This window comes from Chenopodium album, chromosome 8 (genome assembly GCF_948465745.1).
Source record: "Chenopodium album chromosome 8, dcCheAlbu1.1, whole genome shotgun sequence".
Lineage (NCBI taxonomy): Eukaryota > Viridiplantae > Streptophyta > Magnoliopsida > Caryophyllales > Amaranthaceae > Chenopodium > Chenopodium album.
In genome coordinates, this window is record NC_137841.1 from 72,626,123 (window position 1) to 72,647,440 (window position 21,318).

General features: G+C 35.8%; 1 protein-coding gene across 2 annotated transcripts in view; it reads right to left on the bottom strand.

Annotated features, from left to right (window-relative positions):
- Window positions 1–3,694: 3,694 nt before the first annotated feature.
- The window catches only part of LOC145642300 (protein SWEETIE-like), a 36,647-nt gene continuing 19,023 nt past the window's right edge, over window positions 3,695–21,318 (bottom strand). Inside the window, exons 25-48 of one of the 2 annotated variants that reach the window (XM_081693424.1) lie at window positions 20,672–20,828; window positions 19,506–19,655; window positions 18,880–18,929; window positions 18,581–18,680; window positions 18,401–18,457; window positions 17,861–17,928; window positions 16,511–16,604; window positions 15,070–15,293; window positions 14,584–14,725; window positions 14,426–14,494; window positions 13,294–13,350; window positions 12,795–12,881; window positions 12,586–12,714; window positions 12,254–12,457; window positions 11,692–12,147; window positions 9,305–9,370; window positions 8,299–8,396; window positions 8,122–8,218; window positions 7,892–8,027; window positions 6,419–6,723; window positions 6,191–6,325; window positions 5,943–6,107; window positions 5,708–5,833; window positions 3,695–5,027 (exon numbers count right to left, since the gene is read on the bottom strand). In XM_081693424.1, coding sequence (XP_081549550.1) covers window positions 3,942–5,027; window positions 5,708–5,833; window positions 5,943–6,107; window positions 6,191–6,325; window positions 6,419–6,723; window positions 7,892–8,027; window positions 8,122–8,218; window positions 8,299–8,396; window positions 9,305–9,370; window positions 11,692–12,147; window positions 12,254–12,457; window positions 12,586–12,714; window positions 12,795–12,881; window positions 13,294–13,350; window positions 14,426–14,494; window positions 14,584–14,725; window positions 15,070–15,293; window positions 16,511–16,604; window positions 17,861–17,928; window positions 18,401–18,457; window positions 18,581–18,680; window positions 18,880–18,929; window positions 19,506–19,655; window positions 20,672–20,828 — 4,258 coding nt within the window. In that variant the 3' untranslated portion in view covers window positions 3,695–3,941. The remainder of the gene's footprint in view (window positions 5,028–5,707; window positions 5,834–5,942; window positions 6,108–6,190; window positions 6,326–6,418; window positions 6,724–7,891; window positions 8,028–8,121; window positions 8,219–8,298; window positions 8,397–9,304; window positions 9,371–11,691; window positions 12,148–12,253; window positions 12,458–12,585; window positions 12,715–12,794; window positions 12,882–13,293; window positions 13,351–14,425; window positions 14,495–14,583; window positions 14,726–15,069; window positions 15,294–16,510; window positions 16,605–17,860; window positions 17,929–18,400; window positions 18,458–18,580; window positions 18,681–18,879; window positions 18,930–19,505; window positions 19,656–20,671; window positions 20,829–21,318) is intronic. The other variant, XM_081693425.1, reaches the window with a different exon arrangement.

The window sequence follows — 21,318 nt, forward strand, 5'->3', positions numbered from 1 at the left end:
TTGGTCGTTTAAAGGAAAATTGGATGATTCTACCCACCCAATTAGAATCCCGGAAGGTATTAGGTACCATGGTAAACATTTCAGCAACTTTTATTTCCGGACGAAAATAATAAAAAAAAACTTCAAAATTGAAGGCTAATATCCACGCTTTTTAAGAAATTTTGGAGGTTTCGTGGCCCGGTGTAGAAAAGTATTAATATTTTAGGGGATATATCTCGGGGTCATATAATGCCGTTTGGGACCATATATAATAATTATATGTTGTCATAAATGTTCGTAGTAGGCTTGAGTTAATGAAATCCGTGCAAGTGTATAACCGGTAATTAAATTGGCCGTTTAAAGGCAAATTAGATGGTTCCACAAACCCAATTGGACTCCCGGAAGGTATTAGGGACCATGGTAAACATTTCGGCAATTTTTATTTTCGGGCAAAAAAAAGTCAAAAATTTCCAAAATTGAAGACTAATATCAACACTTTTTAAGAAATTTTGGAGGTTTCGGGGCCCGGTATCGAAAAGTCTTGAAATTATAGGTGATACATCACGGGGTCATATAATGCTGTTTGGAACCATATATGATCATTATTTGTTATCATAAATGTTCGTGGTAGGGTTGAGTTAATGAAGTCGGTGCAAATTGTAAACCGGTAAATTGGTCGTTTAAAGGCAAATTGGATGGTTCTACCCACCCAATGGGACTCCCGAACAATATTAGGGACCATGGTAAACATTTCGGCAATTTTTTTTTTCCGGGCGGAAAAAAAGTAAAAAATTTCAAAATTGAAGGCTAATATCCACGTTTTTTGAGAAATTTTGGAGGATTCGGGGTCCGGTGTCGACAAGTCATGAAATTCTAGGGGATACATCTCGGGGTCATTTAATGCCGTTTGGAACCATATATGATCATTATTTGTTGTCATTAATGTTCGTGGTAGGCTTGAGTTAATGAAATCGGTGCAAGTTATAAACCGGTAAATAGGCCGTTTAAAGGCAAATTGGATGGTTCCACACACCCAATTAGACTCCCAAATGGTTTTAGGGACCATGGTAAACATTTCGGCAATTTTTATTTTCTGGCGAAAAAAAGACAAAAATTTCAAAAATTGGAGGCTAATGTCCACGTTTATTGAAATTTTTTGGAGGTTTCGGGGCCCGAAGTCACAAAGTCTTGAGAATTTAGGGAATACATCTGGGGGTCATATAATCTCGTTTTAAACCATATATATATGATCATTACATGTTGTCATAGATGTTAGTGGTAGGCTTGAGTTAATGAAATCGGTGCATGCAAGTTGTAAACCGGTAAAATGGCCGTTTAAAGGCAAATTGGATGGTTCCACCCACTCTCGGAGGGTGTTAGGGACCATGGTAAACATTTCGGCAATTTTTATTTTTGAGCGAAAAAAAGTCAAAAAAATTCCATTTAAGATCCATGATTTTTGAGAAATTTTGGAGGTTTCGAGACCCGGTGTCGAAAAACCTTGAAATTTTAGGGGATACATCTCGGGGTCATATAATGCCGTTTGAAACCATTTAAGATCATTATATGTTGTCTTAAATGTTCGTGGTAGGCTTGATTTAATGAAATCGGTACAAGTTGTAAAACGGTAAATTGGCCGTTGAAAGTCAAATTAGATGGTTCCACCCACCTAATTGGATTCCCGGGGGGTATTAGGAACCATGGTAAATATTTCGGAAATTTTTATTTCAGTGCGATAAAAAGTAAAAAAATTCTAAAATTGAAGACTAATATCCATGCTTTTTTAGAAATTTCGAATGTTTCGGAACCCGGTGTCGAAAAGAAATAAGATTTTAGGAGATGCATCTCGGGGTCATATAATGCCATTTGGAACCGTAAATGATCATTATATGTTGTCATAAATGTTCGTGGTAGGCTTGAGTGAATGAAATCGATGCAAGTTGTAAACCGGTAAATTGGTGGTTTAAAGGCAAATTGGATGGTTCCAACCACCCAATTGGACTCCCGGAGGGTATTAATGACCATGGTAAACATTTCGGGAATTTTTATTTCCGGGCATAAAAAAAAGTCAAAAATTCCAAAATTGAAGGCTAATATCCACGTTTTTTGAGAAATTTTGGAGGTTTCGGGGCCAGGTTTTGAAAAGAATTGAGATTATAGAAGATACATCTCGGGTTATATAATGTCGTTTGGAACCATATATGATTATTATATGTTGTCATAAATATTCGTGGTAGCCGGTAGGCTTGAGTTTATGAAATCGATGCAAGTTGTAAACCAGTAAATTGGCAGTTTAAAGGCAAATTGGTTGGTTCCACCCACCCTATTGGACTCCCGGAGTGTATCAGGGACCATGGTATACATTTCGGCAAATTTTATTTCTGGGCGAAAAAAGTAAAAAAAATCCAAATTTGAAATCCACGCTTTTTGAGAGATCTGGGATGTTTCGAGACCCGGTCTCGAAAAGTTTTTAGATTTAAGGGGATACATCTCGGGGTCATATAACGTCGTTTGAAACCATATGTGATCATTATATGTTGTCATAAATATTCATAGTAGGCTTGAGTTAATTTAATTGGTGTAAGGTGTAAACATGTAAACTGGTCGTTTAAAGACAAATAGGATGGTTCCACCCACCCAATTGGAATCCCGGAGGGTATTAGGGAACATGGTACATATTTCGGCAATTTTTATTTCCAGACGAATAAAATTAAAAAATTCCAAAATTGAAGGCTAATATCCACGCATTTTGAGAAATTTTGGAGGTTTCGGGGCCCGATGTTGAAAAGCTTTTAGATTTTAGAGGATAAATCTCGGGGTCATATAATGCCGTTTGGAACCATATATGATCATTATATGTAGTCATAAATGTTTGTGGTAGGCTTGAGTTAATGAAATCGGCGTAAGTTTTAAACCGGTAAATTATTTTGACTATAAGATTGTATATTGCAAATTTTCCCTTATTTTGGTCCAGAAACAAAAATTGTCGAGAAGCTTCTTATTGACCATAATACCCTCAAGGAGTCCAATTAGGTGGGTGGAACCATCCAATTTGCCTTTAAGTATTCAATTTACCCATTTTCGTACACGCCACTTATATTGACTATAAGCTTTCAAGGGGTCTTTATGTAGCTGACTAGTGGTTGATATGGGTCAAAACAACATTATATGACCTTGGGATGCATCTCGTAAAATTCCGTGAATTTCTGACACTGGGTCCCGACACCTCCTAAATTGCTTCGATTTCGTGTATTATAGCTTATAAATTTGGCTTCTGTACATCATTTTTTCACATGGCGAGATTATGCATATAGGTACTTCGATGGGTTCCCAAAGGGCCTTGGGAGTCGTGTATAGTGCCCGGAACCATCTCATTCATCCTTAATCATGTCTTAAGGTAAAGACGACATCCCCTCAAATGACAAAACTATTTTGTATGCCTTGTCCATAGGAGGCACAAATCAGCTACTTGTGTCGACTACAAATGACAGTAAATTACGAACAGAAGGTTGAGTAGTCACTAAGCAATTAGGATCACTTCAAGAGTTCATCTCAAAGGCAAGCAGTAGTCCCTATGGTCTGCTTTAGAAGCTATGAGCATTGGTGAGAATGAGATTGTGGTGGTACGTCCAGAGATCAAAAGTAATGGTCCTGCACTCCTGTGTATGCTCTTTCTTGTTTGCTGATCGTTACTCTGTGCTTATTCTTATTTGAGGAATTAAATTAGTGATATTACTGTCATCTCTTAGATTTATTTCTGATACCTTTTTCTCAGATTGCAGAAGGGTGAAAATCATATACAATCTCTCGAGTATTCTTCTAGAGTGTAGCCGTGTGGGTAGATCAGCAGATCTGTTTATCATGGAACAAAATCCCACGCTGAATCTTTTTGGTAAAATACTCTATAATTAAAATATTTTTTCTACAAAAAGAAAAAAAAAAAAAACACATTTTGATCTGTCTCATGGATGTCGGGATTCCGCTTCACTTGCCATATCACTCGCTTCAGCTCCAGAAAACTCCGAGCAGCTGTTGACATTTCCTGGAGCCACAATACTTTCATTGTCAGCAGAGGCCTTGAGTACAGAATCATTGGCAGAATCTGGGGATTGATCACTATGTAATTTGTCTACTTCTAAATTGGAAGCCTCAAGATCTGCTAAATTTTCTGGGGTCTGAAGAGCTGAATCGAGGAAGTTTTCATCTGATGCTTTACTTGTCATCACACTATCTTGGTTAGCAGATAATTCTGAGCAGCTGTTGACATTATCAGGAGTCACAATACTCTCATTGTCAGCAGAACCCTCAAGTTTAGATTTACCAGCAGATTCCAGGGACTGATCAGCATCCATTTGGTCTACTTCTAAATTGGAAGCCTCACAATCGGCTTTTTCTGGCAGCTGAAGACCTGAATTGAGGAAGTTGTCAGCTAGTAATGGATCTGCAGGCACCTGATAGCTCATCAAATCACTTGGACTTTCCTTGTTCATCAAATCCTCCATCACAACATTGATTTCATTTACTTGTATTGAACTGTTGCTAGGTTGCTGAGAATCTGATGAGGCAAGATTGTCATTCGGAATGGACTCACCTCCAGAAATATAAGTTAAGTCATCAGATTCACCACTTTCAAATGCTTTAGAAGATAAGTCATTACTTTCAGAGTCAAACACATCAATTTTCTGGGATGATCCTTGAAGCACCTCTTCTTTATCATTTTGGAGAGGTTCAGAAACAGTCTCTTGTAAATTAGTAGAAGGTGCTGAGCCTGAAAACTCCTGAAAAGCATCATCTTTAAGCATGGAGGGGCTCTCAACATTTGATACAGAATCCACAGTAGTTGCATTGGTTGCTGCAGCAAATGACTGAAAAGCATCCCAGTCATCGTCATCTTCAAAATCATCGTCAGTTTGATGTGGGGAACTTGCAGGAGAATTTCCCTCTTTACTTTCGTATGATTGATGTGGCAATTTGATTTCCAATGTTCCCGCATTAGGTTTGACCTGTGTCGTCTGGTGTTCTTGTGTAACAGATGCACGGATAATATTCTGCGACAGAAGCACATTGAAAATTAAATGCCAAAAACCAATTGAGCATGACAACCAAAAAAAAAAAAAAAAAAAAAAACAAAACTATAATGATACATTCTTCAATAACAAGAGGGGATCACATTGCTGACTCTGAGAATGTATTCACAAGGGCATGATTTATGTATATACTTCATAGTGTAAAACTTAACGAATCAAAACTTATTACACTTTTGAAAACCAATCACAGTAAAGATGAAAGCTGCATATTCACGTAACCAACTTCATGGCTTGTACATATATGGATAGGTATCTACTGAGGGTCCTATCACATAGTGTTAATCAGCAAGTCAATCTGCCAGGGAAGAGGGCTCTCTTTATTCTAATACCGCATTGGCTGGATAGAATGCACTTAAGCCAGGGAGGGATATACCACAGCCCACACACCAAATAGATTCCCACCAACCATTACACTTTGGTACATAGGAAGCTGTATCCACATCTGGTTCTCCTCACCTCACTAAAAGATATCCACGTAACTCCTCATTCCACTTAAATTTCAATAGAAACATACTAGACTTCGGAGAACTGATAGCTTTAAGAGCAGAAAATCAATCTTGAGCTAAGAATATATTTTATTTTAAACCAAAAGATAAAAAAAGGTGCAAGATGTGTAAGCTAGCTTCAGGAGTAATTCCTACCTGGATCTGTTGCCTAAGTGTCACAGGCATTCCAAGCAGAACCTCTTTCAGGTGTTCTGCGGCAGAGGGAACTTGAGCAACATGAGAGACAAGTCTGATGGCAGTGTTTCTTAAGTCAATTGTTTCCTACAATAAATGCAATTAATAAAAGATTAGAACTGTGAGTTCTACTTGTCAATACTAACATTAAACATGCAATTCTAAAGAATCTAATCAAAAGCTTCCATGGTAATACCTCAGAAGGGCTATTTTCAGTGCTAGACAGTATCATGACAACTGCTTCCAGAATTAAACTCATAAGACCTTTTTGACACTCTACTTCCTTTGGAAGTGTTTGCATAAGCACCAAGGTTCTCAAACACTCCCCAGCAAGAGCAGCTGACTCTCTGGTTACAGGTTTCTAGCCACAAAAGCAATACTAATACATCAGACTAATGACATGCCAAATTCCAAATAAAAAGTAAAATATGTCAACCACAATACCCTTATAATTTCTTGGATGACCATGAAGATATCGCTGAACAGTTCTCCAGTTAGCAGCAATGGGAAGGAGCTGACTTTCGAATTAATACTTTTCTGAACCATGTTTTTGAGCACTTGCAATCCAATCGCTTGTACCTGACAGAAAAGTTCCCACCATGAATTATATACATGCAGTTAATACTGGCTGCAAACTTGCTTGCTATGCATATATACAAAACATTCCCTTACCTGTAAATTAGCATCCATAATAACAAGCTGGATAGATCTAGTGCAACCAAGGAAAGTAGCTACATTCTTAGCACTCTTTTTCTCTGGACAAAGTTCCATCTTATATACTAGGTCAGCAAAGGTTAACATTTGCTCCAGGCAAAAAGCAAGCTTTGCATACAGAAGCCTGCGTACATTGGACCTTCTATTTTCCAACAGATGTATCGCCTCAATGCAATCTTTAGCAAAATCACTGGTAAAGTTTTGACAAGCGCCAATGATACTTTGTAAATGATGGATATCATCAAGCTTTAGAACATATTTCTCTGCATTAAGAATGAGTACACATATTTTTAATTATTTAATAAATTATAAAGTTTGGATATTTAGCACTTTAGCAGGCCTTAATGAGAAAAGGCTATGAGACCACAAGCTCAAGAATCAAATGTCTATATGTAAATAGAAAAGTAAATATCATAACAAATTTGTTAATCATAAACGTAACAAAACTATGATTATTGCTAATTTAGAATTTATCCACTCATATAATATTGTAGACAAATGTTACTCAGTCAAGGATGCAGGTGTCAAATCCGGGTATGGATCCAAGCTTTAAAAGGATTATAATTTATAACTATAACTGTTAATAGGTGCCTAAATTTGTACTATATGGCAATGGAAACACAAGCAAGTTTATTTCTTTTTTCTATGGTATCTTTGATGTTTGTTTTTACATCACTTGTTTGCTTATTTAAGAAAAAGAAAGGAAGTAAAGATATGAAAGGTCCCCCAAAAAAGGGTAATGATATGAAGGGATATAATAGGGAAAAATAGAATACAGTAAAATTTATTAAGTTACCTCTTTGACCAGTCAACACTCCCTAAACAAGCAGTAAACCTTTTCTCTTCATAGCTTACCCTTGGCAAACAAAAAACCTTCTCCCTTCATAATATGAATTAAATACAAATGCAACGCTATAGCAGCAAGTATGATTGGCCACAATGAAGCTGCCATCTTTCTTCAGTGACTTAAAGCACTAAGGTTTCGTGTCAATTCATGCCAATTTCCTAAGGTTTTTGAATGCAGTCCTATCAGATATTTTATTGACTTTCATTTCCAGTTAAATTATGGTTCTGGGTCATTGAATGAGAGATCAAGGAAGCATAGAAAACCCATCTTTACACAGTAAGAATTATCTAACTTGACAGTAAAGGAAATCATCACTAAATCAGCTTGAAATTGAGCTATGACTCAAATGAAATCTTACTGAAAAGTAAAATCACAATTTATTTTTATGCCTTTCCTGGAATTTGGATTCCTTTTGTGGGATGAACCACAATTCTTTTGTTTGTTATGAGTCAGACCCATTTACATATCCATACCAGTCTCAACAGTGGTACAACGTAGTTGATTGGAGAATCCAAGAATTATTGTATAATATAAATATAACTGAAGTATCAAGGATAACTACAATTCAAATGGAAAATCATTACCTTCAACAAAGCTGTTCAACAACACACAAATTTTTACAACAAACTCAACTGTCTTTGAGAAGCTTGCTTCCGTTGCAGCGCTTCGAGCACACTTGTAACCAGCTATCATGAATGCCAGGATCAAATTTAATTGGTTCTGTGCACAAAAAAATTATTATATAACAGCTGAAATATCAACAGCAATAGCATAAGCAAAATTTAATTAGTTCACGAAGACAGAAATAACATACTGCATTTACAAAACGGTTCAACAGAATCTTTGCAATGGTAAACAGCTCAGATATCAGACCCTCCCTACGGGATTTGTCATGTAAAATATCACCGGTACTGAAAAGGAAAAATAAGAGGTTAGTTATAAGGTTTGATTGAATCATAGAAAAGTTCAAAAATACGTTAAATTTCATTACCCTGCAAAGAATTTGTAAAGATAAGCCAAACATAATTCCATTGCTAGACTGACAAAGCTGTCAATCTTGAGAAAATCATCTGGACTGTTATGAACAATCTGTTCAAATAAACAGGTATTAGACGGCAAAAAGAAACAATGGCACCAAATAACATAAAAGTAACTAAATCCCCACAGTCTTGTTAAGTTCCCTGCCTAAAATGATTGATGGGAAGTTTAACAAATGTAGAACCATACATATATTTGACGGCAAAAAGAAACAATGGCACCAAATAACATAAAAGTAACTAAATCCCCAGTCTTGTTAAGTTCCCTGCCTAAAATGATTGATGGGAAGTTTAACAAATGTAGAACCATACCATATAAAATATATAACAGTCCCCAGCCCACCAAACGAAGGAGAAAATGGACACAAGATGGTAATGGTTGAATGTGAAATCATTCAGAACAATCATCTAGAATAACTTCATCTAAAGGCATGTGTTCTTAGAAAATGAAAGCTAGATTTATATTGGTTGGATAGCTTCCAATGCCTTTCAATATCCTCTCAACTGCACCCATATGATATCTAGAGTTCTAAACAAGATTAAATTCTTTATATATTCAAAGCATATCTTTTCGGTTTTTATTATATCTTTCCACATTGTTACTCGACATAGCATTCTATCAAGGACCTTTACAGTTTTGAAATATATGTCATATGATGATCATTGATCAATTACTTACTCTCTCCATTTCTGATAAATTGCATAGGCATTGAAACCTGACGAGTTATCAGAAATTAATAGGATTTGAAAGGGTGGTCATGGTGTGTTTGTGGGGAAAGGAGTTTTGTCAACCAAACTTCACAATATTCTACTTTGAAGGAAGTAGCATTTGTCATGAAGTTGTAGGTCAACTATATGACCAATTAGTTACTAGATAAAACAGAGTAAAAAGAGTTAAGGAACAAATAAAAAGAACTAATTAGATTAATACAAACAAAACCTGAATAGAGCTTTGACTACCTCAGATAAAGCAGATACAGCAAGTGTATCCCATGAATCTTCCTCAACACCAGCATAAGTGAGGGCCTGAATTGAGCAGAAGTTAGAACAGAGTTTGGATGCTATATAACAATACAGGAAATTACTTGTGTTCTATGTTACCAGATCTTAGGTAGAGTTCACGCATTAGTACATCTTGTGCCCAATTTGTCAAAAGCTTAATGTTTTTAGCACAAGCACATATGTACGGACTTGACATTATATTGTATTCTTTCAGTTAAACTTGCAACGTGCCTCTTTGTCACGTGGTTTAAGGAAGAAAGTAAAGAAGGTATACTGATAAATTGTACAGAAAAAGTTCAACCATGGGTAAGAGGAAAGGTTTGACTAATCAAGGCTTTAAGTTATTTGCTTATTTTAATTATTTGTCCATTCACTCTAATGTTGCAAGTCAACAACAGAGAAACATTATCCTTGAAGTTTCATTTGGCAACGTTTTTACACAAGAGCACACTGTATATCACTCAGCCTCAAAGTAAAGAAGGTAAAGAAGGTATACTGATAAATTGTACAGAAAAAGTTCAACCATGGGTAAGAGGAAAGGTTTGACTAATCAAGGCTTTAAGTTATTTGCTTATTTTAATTATTTTGTCCATTCACTCTAATGTTGCAAGTCAACAACAGAGAAACATTATCTTGAAGTTTCATTTGGCAACGTTTTTACACAAGAGCGTATATCACTCAGCCTCAAATTTCAGCACAAAAATGAAAGAAGACACAAATAAACAGCATAGAGAAAGAAAAGGAAAAAAATTAAGCAGCCACACAGAGTCGACTCCAGGAACCCTAGCCATAAGCCCACAACCAAATTGCCTCTCCTCATTGAACAAAAGCCAAAGTTTTATAAATGGTAGATTGCACTTTCATTTCATAGATCTAGGGATTCCTCTCAAATGCTTTACCTGAAATTCCTCAAATGTGCATTTTATGGAAGCTAATACCTAGGCAAGCCTTGGACAAATTATTTGAGGCACTAGTAAAAAAATGTCTCTCTTTCTCTCAAAATAAGAGGTAAATGTCCTTCCAGACATACAAAGAAGGGTGCCAACACCGAAGTAAATTTGGGAAAAAAAAAAAAGAAGAAGATTTAGAAACAAAGTAAACCATCCTTATTGACATATGCGCAATTCTACCAAAAAATTGTTAAGATTTCTAAGAAAACAAAAAATAACAATGCAAGAAAGCAAACTGCCAAGAATGCACAAAATTATTCTTTGGCATGTTGACCACATACTCCTCAGTCCCAGTTGGCCAATACAGTGCTTTCCCTACAAAGTGTCACATAATCCAATCCTTTACCATTTATCAAATGAGTGAAACTTTCTTACATTGCCCATGTCAATGTCCGTTGATCGGCTCAGATAATCCAATCCATATAACTGGAAGTTGATAAACTAACAACTGGAAGTTGACGAGATACCTTCAGAAGGACTTAGAATACACAGTGGGACAAATTGTTTATACTACCTCCGTTAAAAGTTATTTGCAACAAAAGGGGATAGCACGGACTCCAAGGAAAAAGTTTTTAAACATGATTATTGAAATATAAGGGTAGTACTTAAGTATTAATCCAATTTTTTTAAAAAAAAAGAAAAAAAACCACTAAACCACCAAACCAGAACCCAAAATCACCATTACCACCGAAACCCACGAATCGATCGAAAACCACCTCCAAAACCCACGAATCGATCGAAAACCACCACCAAAACCCACCGAAAACCACCACCTAAATCCACAGAAAACCACCACCAAAACCACGAAAGCCCCAATCAATCACCACCACCAAGAAGATGATGAAGTGAGGGATGAAGATGGAGGAGAGAGGTGGTGGATTGGTGGGGAGATGAAGATGAATCAGATTTTTTGTGGGGGAAAAGCTAAGATAACTAAGTTAGATTAGGATTATAATAAGTTGTAATCATGTATAGTAGTATGTGTTAATTATTTTTAAATGAGGGTATTTTGGACATTTTATCATAAAAAATTACTATATTAGGAAAGAAATAATTTTGTTGCAAATAATAGTTAGCACCCTTTTTTAGTAAATGTTGCAAATAACTGTTAACGGAGGTAGTATATCAAAAGAATGGCTAGCGGTGGATGCAGGTCATATTTTACATCCTACTTAACCCAGTATTATGACATATCCCACATTATACCTCTATTATTTAACAATCGATTGCCAGTTTGCCACATCCTCATTAAATAACCCAAAATCAAACTCAGATTGTGAATGTATGAAAACCACAAGGGCACCCTGTCTATCTGTAAAAAGCCTTATGCACCAAAAGGAATTTCAAAGAACACAAAGGAAATAGAGAAGAGAGATGGAAAGCGAATCAACATACCTGCAGTAATTCTCTACAAATTTCCATTGTAAGGAACCCCATGCTGAAGAAATTTTCAGCACATAAAGATCGAAAAACTGGAAGCAAAATCTCACATAACTTCAAAGTTAGGGGCTTTGTTTCTTCAAACTGTGACTCAACGGAAATAGATTTATCTAAAGCTAATGGCAATATTTGCTTATCAACAGTAGCATTTTGCCCCTGAAAAAGAAGAAGCAAAGATAATCCCCATAAGAACTTGAATTCTTCAGAATTCAGTTCAACCATACTGTATCCAGACACAAGGTTCTTCATCATTTTATCCTCAGTTTGGTCCAATGACTTGTTCACACTGATATCTACAGGAACAGCATCTAAAGAAACTGCTTGCAAAATAACGGGCCAAGATTCGTCTAGACAAGGTTTCAAATTTGAAGCAACCAGTGGTGACTTGATTCCCTCAAGAAATGGTTTCCACTGCAACATAAGATAATGGTCAGAACTGAAATTTAGGGAAGTAATGTTTAACAATAGGACTTCAAGAATGAAGCAGTAGAGCTATGATCACAAAATTCTGACTTACACTTTTCTTTAAGTGGAGGTTAAAGCGAAGATAACAGTAGTCCTTCAGAACCCCAATCCAGCGTTTTCCTAATATAGAGGAGCTTTTGGAAAATAGAGGAAGCAGCGCCATATACTCATCTGGAACGTCAGCATGGTTTCCCCTCAATAATGTGTATGTATAACATTTTAGAGAAGCATGTGCAGCAAGCAATCTTATTTTGATCTATAACCACATAATTAAACATTTGTCATAAACTAAACTAGATCAAACCAGACAACATAATTCAGAAATAAGAAGACAATGAAATTTTATAGATAATCTTTAACTAATGTAATGCAACTAAATCAAACCTTGCAGGACACCCATTCTGCAAAAGAAGGATAATAAAGGTCTTCAAAATCATTTAGTGGTCTGGAGATCAATGAAAATATTCTCTTAACGGCAGCTTGATCTCCACGGATTATACCACTAGTCAATATCTGGAAAAAAAAAAATATCCTTAAAATTCAAGAATATGATAGAAGTAAAGACAGTGTAAGGCAAATGTTTTAGTCTGAACCTTAGTTGCCAGTTGCAAGCCTGCCTCTAGAAGAATAGGGCTTGAAGACATGTTCAAAGCAGAGCGAAGGGCAGATACAAGTTGAGCCTGACAAAGTAAGTTCACAGCCAAAGCGTTAATTTATCATGTCGATTAAGCTGTTGTCCAAAACCACTTTTTAAATTCAGTCAGATATCTTTATTATTTTCCATATCACCCTTTGTTATATCCTCTCTTGTTATCACCTGAATTGACCATTTTGCCCTTATGAATGCACTACATAATAATTATCTTCCTTAAGGGCATGAGAAGAAGAGAACTGATGATAAAAGATGGATTATTTAAAAAAAAAAAGAAAAGAAAAGAATTTAAAGGTGATTTTCTTATAAGACAATGATTTAACTAGTGGTTTTCAGCATTTAATAAAAAAAAACACTCATTTTTAATCAGAGGAACCTGGTAAAAATAAAAGGGAAGCAATAGCATGGTGCAATTGTAGGGATTGTTCCATGTGACGTACCTGATATTGTTCTAATAGAAGCCCTCCCGGGAGTTCAGGATCAGGTGCTTCTCCAAACTGATAGTGATAAAGAAAACGTGCATTCAGTAAACAAGATGATATAAGCACATTCTGTAAACAAGATGATATAAGCTTCAGGAATGCACACTAATTACTAGTCACCATTTTATATTTAAAAAAAGTAACAACATGACATTATTTTCCAGCCTCTTCCACAACTGTTGTATTCTTGGAGCCTGGTGCTTCAATATGAGCATATCATGATATCAAGTTACCAATCCCTTCTTCATTTTGTACCCACATTTTTGTTCAACACACTAACAATAGATTTGCAGACCAAGGAAAATGGAAAATCAGTGGGTGGATGTAAGGAAAAAGGTAGATAAAGTAAGAGAGGGAAAAGTGGGTGTGTTAGAAAAAGGTGGTTTAATTGTGACGTAATGGCAAAAGATGTTTAACAAACTAGGATGAAAGTAGAAGTGGGAAAAGCAACAGCTAGTTTCGATTTTTTTTTTGGGTCCCAAAATGGCTTCCCCACTTTGATAACTTGTTGCAATTGACATACACTAAGAAATTTATATTCCCTCCATCATACAATAGTTGTCAATAGACGTCCTTAAGTACTTGTCAAGCTTCTAATAATACTGAGTTAAATCATTAAATATATCACAAAGTCATAAAAATTGCCTCTTTTTCAAAACTAATTAAATGGCGGAGACAATAAATGATATTCTCTTAACTGTATTTTCATTCCATATGTATGATAACTATTATAGGATGAGAACAGTAACTAATTACTGCAGTTAGAATGACTAGTTTGTGTATAAATCCTTTTTGACATGACCCAAAGATTTATATGAAAAAAAAACATAATTATGATAAACAAGTCTTAAATATGAAGAGCACAGCAGAATAATAAGAACTTTTAGCTCTTTTGTACAACAGTGACCATAAATGCTTTGCAAGTTTGCATACACTTCTATATCATATAGAAATTTCTCACAGCCTTGGCACAATAAAATTCAATTATGGTGTTGATGATCAAGTGCCTATCATTTCCCCTTTTTTCTCCAAATGCCACTGCTTATTCTAAGTTTGTGACAGAAAGTTATCAGCTTTGTGCATGCCCTACCTTGTCCATGATTGTAGATAGAAGTCCTACACCAATGGGCTGCATGGACTCAAACTTGATGGTACTGATCTGAAAATTTGACAGATTTTAATAAAGCTATTAGAGTAGGAGCTAGGTAAAATGCAAACGCCCAACAACTACAGTATTAACAACAGTACCTGATAAGCTAATGATACGAGCTCCTGTAATTGAAGAACAAGCCAATCACCTGAGGATGGTCCCTTTTTCTGTTTCCTAGCCAATGATAGATCAAAATGTGCAGGATTCTTTCCAGCAGCTGTTGGCAAATGACTTAAGCACCTGAAATTCAACAACAACAGATAAGAGGCATGGAGAAGTGCACGGATATTGCTTGTATGAAGTAAGAATACATATTCACACATGTGATTGTGCGACACATCAGCAATTCTTTCCTTCTGAGTAGAATCACAACCTTTAATCCCTCTTGAAATCTGAGGCCAAGAGAGGTAAAAGCAGCCTTACAACTTTACATGGATGGTCTAATATTCAAAAATATTCTTACCTTCTTATTGCAAATTTAATACATCATTCACAAAAACTATATCAGCTATGTAATTTAAAATTACTATAGCAGCAACAACTGATAAAAGCACAAGATATTTGCCAAAAGCAAGAGGACATACTCAGCAGCAAATACCCTTGTCTTGTATCTAAGGTTCTTTTCCCTTTTTGTATTTACACTAAACGCATCTACAGAATAGTCTTCATTTGGCATGTTTTTACAGCTGGCGACCATATTTTCATCATCTTCTCCAACATCTAACCCCTTGTCAACTTCTGAAGCATTAGTCGGATCTTTCTCAGTGTTGCTATTGATTACAGAATCTCTAGATGATGTTGCAAGCACCTGGAAAAGATTAACTGAATTAGTAAAGGACAATGTAAAGATTCCCAAATTACATATTAAAGAAAGCCAAATCATGCATCGTCAGATAAAAAGGAAAATACACACATTTGGATGTTCATATTCTTGGTTAAAAAAAAGGGAATTTTATTAGATTAAACAAAAATCATAACAATCTTTGATGATGAATCTATGACCTGATGTTCGAGCATCAAGTTTGAATGTTTGAGATAATGCCTCTCTTTATCAGGGTACCTGTAATGAGTGTAGTCTATGTTTTCTTTGGGTAGACTTAAGCAAAACCTTCTGATATAGACAGCATTTTCTCTAATTTTTGTGCACACACTAACTAAAATGTCTAAATCCACTAGTTTTCTGGTATCCAAAATCATTTGGAAGACAAAATTTTCCAATGATAGTTAAGGCTATTGTGCAGACAGCAGTTCAGAAAGATTGAAACTCTCATGATGCTTTCTGATGCAAGGGTCAAAACCAGCCTTGTCACCAAATGTTTTTATCAGTTTCAAGGGCCAACTAGATCCTGGTCCTTACCTCTTCCTTCATTGTGAGGAGAATTTGGGTTGAAAAGCTTTGGTCCATACCCCTTCTTGATGGGTCATACATACGACACTGAAATGGATTGATTATTGAAGAGCCATAGCAGGTGCTTTGGAGGTGTGTGCTTATGGTATTTAATGGGTTAATCATACGCCACTGAAATGGATTGAACTTACAACACTGATACGATTTGTTTCTGTTATCCCTTTGAATACTTAAGCCCTTATCTACAGATACCAGAACCTATTAGACCTTATAAAATATTTAAGGTGAAAAAAATAGATCCCAAGTGTAGAATACACCCTATTGACCTTTTAAACAATCATTTACTATGTTTTGTAAGCCTTCAATCCAAGCTAGTTGAGTGTTTCCTGCGATTTCAGCCTTCATCATAGCATATGCCAAGTGTTCTGGTTGTTTACTATAGATTTTATAATTGGTCTTGAAGGTTTTTATTAGTTATTGATTCCTCTATTCTAGATAATTCCTGATTGACTTCCTGGACCAAAATTTGCTGACTCAGACTTGAAGATTAATGTTACTTCTTGCTATATATATCTTGTAAATTAATTCCATAAAATCAGTGCCATTTGACTATGTATAGACTTTGAGTTACTAACAAAATATCAAGATCTTTAGGTAGTGGGGGAATCACCACTTACCAGTTTCCGGCATACTGATATCCAATGAGAAGGGCAGGTGGGACCGGATGCATAAAGCAATCGCATAATTGTGGATCGTATTAAGCTCCCAATCCTGTAACATGAATACATGTGATACATATTAAAGCAGTAATGCCACTGGGAAGCAAAACCATATTAAAACCAACAACAGCAAACTAGTGTTGATTCCAGGCAAAAAAGGGGGAAAAAAAAAACTTGGAGCAATGCAAAACTCCAAGACTCCAAGTGTACCTCAACTTTTAAAAGAGTAGACAAACAGATAAACTCTTTTGAAAAACGCACAAAAAAATAAAATCCTAAAGCACAAATAAATTAATGAAAAGTAGTGATAAGCAAATTATATTTTTTTCTTTATTCGTCACAACCTAGTGTTACATGGACTCTTCATTTCACCTCAAATACCCATGTCGGATCTCCGACACTTGGACATGGGTATGACCAATGGACACTTCACTTTTAGTTCAAATTCATGGATTTTTTTTTACAAAATAGCCGAGTCGGACGCTTGGACACGTACCTGTGTCAGACATGGGTAGCCGAGTCCATGTAATATAAATCAAAACATACTAAATACTATGTAACTAATACTAATTAGTAAAAACATACGAAACAATAAAAGTAATAAAATTATGTACATATTAATGATAACAATAATGATGATGATGATGGTGATAGACTTAATAGACAAGACTAAAAATTAAACTTATTAGAAACATTAGGACTCAAAACTGGTACAAAGTAACCATACTCTAAACTAAGGATTAAGCCTTCTCTCCATTATAGTGATGGTTGATGGCTGGCTAGTATTCATATAGAATATAGATTTATAATCAATCAAGATCCATAATTCCATACATTCCAAGACATGGAATTACTGATATACATGCCAACTAAATCATGACAGCTACAAGAACAATATTGGTCATATAGGAATAGACGCTGAGAGTTTACATGCATAAAAACAACTAGTACTACTATCAGGATAGTTGCCCCTTTTTTTAGTGTTTTTATTTCTTTGCTCCCCAGCCCCAACCCCCCCCCCCCCCCCCCCAAAAAAAACCCCAAAATTTAACTTCATTTTGCTCTCTGCTTTTGCATGATAAAAATTCTAAAATTATTATGGACAAAACCACCCAGATGCATAATGGTGGTAACATCAACAAGATGCATGAAGGATTGAAGGTAAGAAATCAGGAATCATAAAAACTACAAGCAAAGAGAAGATCCAGACACAAAAAAGAAAGGATCTCAAGTCTAAACGTGAAGCAGAATGCAGTCATCTGAAACTTGGGAAAAAAAAATAGTTGGTAAGAATTAGTCCTCACTTACTCTCTATCTGTTTCTTCATCTAGCATGTGAAATAAATTTTCCTCGATTTGTTCTTGAATTACAGAAACCTGAAAAATATCAGCAATACAGCATAAAAGTTTCACAAGTCAGCAGAATTAGCAAAGGTAGAAAAACAATAGAAATATAGAATGTTGAGAGCACAGACTACTAGCATTACAGGGATTAAACTGCAATGGATGGAAGAAAGGTCTGTAAACTAAGGTTTGTATTAGAGTAGTTTTAGCCACCGGAATTCAATTTCATGTATCTTAAGACTAAGAGTTTTTTGTCCTAAGTGTTATAAATAATTATAGAACCTGTGGAATATTCCCATAATTTATACAGAAAAAGAAATTTTTACACATGGGGATTATCAGAAGCGGTAAAAGAGGGAGCTCACTACAGTTGTGAATGCAATGCTTATTCCCAAAACACACACACACACACACACACACACAAACACCACAGAGAGAGCTCTGCCAGTTTTTCAGACATCCACTGGCATAATGCATCAATGTCAAAGTAGTCTTCGAAGCTTACCGAGTCCTTTTCTATGAGATGGCGTAGGGTTGATATAGCCAAGTGCCTTAGCGTTGGCTGTCACAAGCAGCATTTACAGATTTAGAAGAAATAGAGCAATTACAAGTTCAGAAAAACAGTAGCATTAAGGCCTAAGAAGAGGGAGAAGGGTGGGAGCAGACAAACATCAAAGACAAGCACCTGTCTTGATGAGAGAGTTGGAAGAAGAGTTTGCACATGAGAGTGCACAGACAGAGCTTGGGGTGCAAAAAGAACAAGCTGTTGTGAAAATCGTACATTCCTGCCAGATTTGTTTTTATAATATATCAATACATGTATCAGTAATTCAACACTGAAACAGACTAAAATGATCATCCGAGAATATTCATAAACATGTGCTTTTCAGTTTTAAAACATATCAATTGAGGATCAACAGATTCAACACCAATAATAGCACAGCAAATCACAAACCACAGGAAACTGTGAGGGAGATCACATACTCAAGGAGTGTCGCAGTTTCCTCGCAAGAGCTTATCTCTGCAATCACAGACTGAATACAAATAAGTCATTAACATGATCCAAGACCAAGTTGATCATTGAAAAGATAAGAGAAATGGATCAAGATGAAAGACCCTAATAATTAATACTTTATAGTAATTTGTTTTCCCTGTCCCTTACTAGTTACATCATTTCTTTTTAGTGAATTATCTTCAGAAAGTATAGTAATTTCTGATACCCTTTACTACTTTCAGCTTATCTAAAATGGTTTCTCAGCAATCTTCTTACATAGATCACTTCTAGTACTGAGCAGTAATCCATATTAGGAATGAGGTAGAGGTTTTTCTCTGAAATGCACAGACTATTTTCATTTTCTACAGGTGTAGTAACTATTGTTATCTAAGCCACACAATCAATCAGAAATATAGAGAAGCGAGTTCTGCAGACATTCAATCAGAGAGATAGGAAAGGTAAAGATGTGCTTTATCATGCCACATGAAAGAAAACCTAACAGATTAGTAGCAGAAAAACATAATAATCATCTTAGGTTAGATGTATATTGCTTACAATTAGAAATATAGTCCAAAGATCCCAAATTTACAAATTACATCAAAACCACTTTTAGTACCTTGCAGTGTGAGAAAAAAATGCTGCCCGGAGCAAGTTCGGGACCAAGTACAGCGACAATAGCATTTATAAGACGACCAATTCCTTGCTGAAGATCCACCCATCCGTTTTCCTCAGACAATAAAATCTCCAGCCCAAGGTTAAGAGTTGCCTAAATTTTGTATAAAAGGATAATTATTAGCATATTCATGAGATAGAGCCAAGTAATATGCATGATGTAGATGATTAGGCCTGCTGTTCTTTAAGTATAAAATAATGGAAAATAATGAAATATTTATTCTAACATGGCACCCCATCGGTAAATTTCCATGTTCAAGAGTAGTGCAATGAACAAAAATCATAATGCCCTCATATGCGGGCATGTATAATTCTATCCTTGAACTCAAAAACAGACAATCACAGCAATACTTCCCCTCCCCCCAACCTTATTCCCTAAAAACACCTATATTTTGCTAAATGAGGGTAGCGATGCACCTTTGGTGCTAAAATTTGTTAGACAAAACGCCTAAGAGTTGGGCCGTTGAATGGTGCTTCAAAGCCAGGCATGAGAATTTTTAAGGCGTGTGAGCATAAGGCATGTGCACATAAAACACCTTATCCTTTAAAACACCAATATTTGGCAATTGAGGTTAGCGTCTTAGCTTGCCTTAGGGCCAAAGCAAGGCAAGGCAAGGCAACACAAACCAAGGCAATGAAAGGCCAAGACAAGGTGGCAAGGCCAAGGCAAGACAAAGTAAGACATCTTAAGACATAATGATAAAGGGTGGACCAAGGCATGAATGAGATGGTTCTGGACACCACGTAGACCTTTTGCTAGACACTGATAAACTGAATATAAAGAACTATAGCTTTATAAAGATTTCACAGCCAAAGCTGCTGTGCTAGACTGCTAGTAATCAGCTTATAATAGAAGAGTGACTATGCAACAGGAACATTCCAGTGTCGCAGAACCAAAAAACTACTCCCAAACAAAAAGAGTACAGTGAAAGAGATCATGAACTCTAAGATGAACTACATTACAATGATGATGTTTTTTCCTACTTAGATTAACACTTAGAGCCATACTGGTTCAGGTATATATAGGAAGTTTTCAGTTATAGGAATATAACAGGATATCATGCAAATAGCGTCAACCAACACAGTGCAAGCTTACAAGAGGTAAGATACCTGAACATGAGATATGTATGACAAACCAGCAGCTTCTATTGTCAAAAGTAGTCCGTGTAAGGACCAGATCTGTAATCCAGCCACTGAACTCTTTGCTAGAGAAGAAATCGAACTAACAGTTGCAGGTACCAGACTTGACAATGCCATACCGCCAGCACTGAAGAAAAAATAATTAAACATAAATATATTGAAAGTTACATTGGCATTGTTTACACTTCCATAATATTTACAACTTTTAATAGGGTCGTAAGACTAAAAGTACATAATATCTATTCTAAAGCTAGGAATAACAGAGGAAAAGGCATAGCAGAAACACTATATCTTTTCTACACCAAATAACTCAAAATAATACTTCCTCCGTTTTTCTTTTATTGCACCATAACGACATTTACACTATTCACTTAATCTTCTTTGACCATCATTTGTGATTTATCCATTAGGAAAAATATAATCATGTGGGATCTAGTTAGATTCGTCTCGAAATTTACTTTTTAAGTATCAACTTTTTATAATTTTTACAAAAGTATAATTAAAGATATTAATAGCTTAAGTAATGCATTGGTAAGCGTGAAATCCCTCGTGGTGCAATAAAAAAGAACAGAGGAAGTAGAATTCTTGTCAAGCTCTAGTAGAGGGAAAAGACTGAA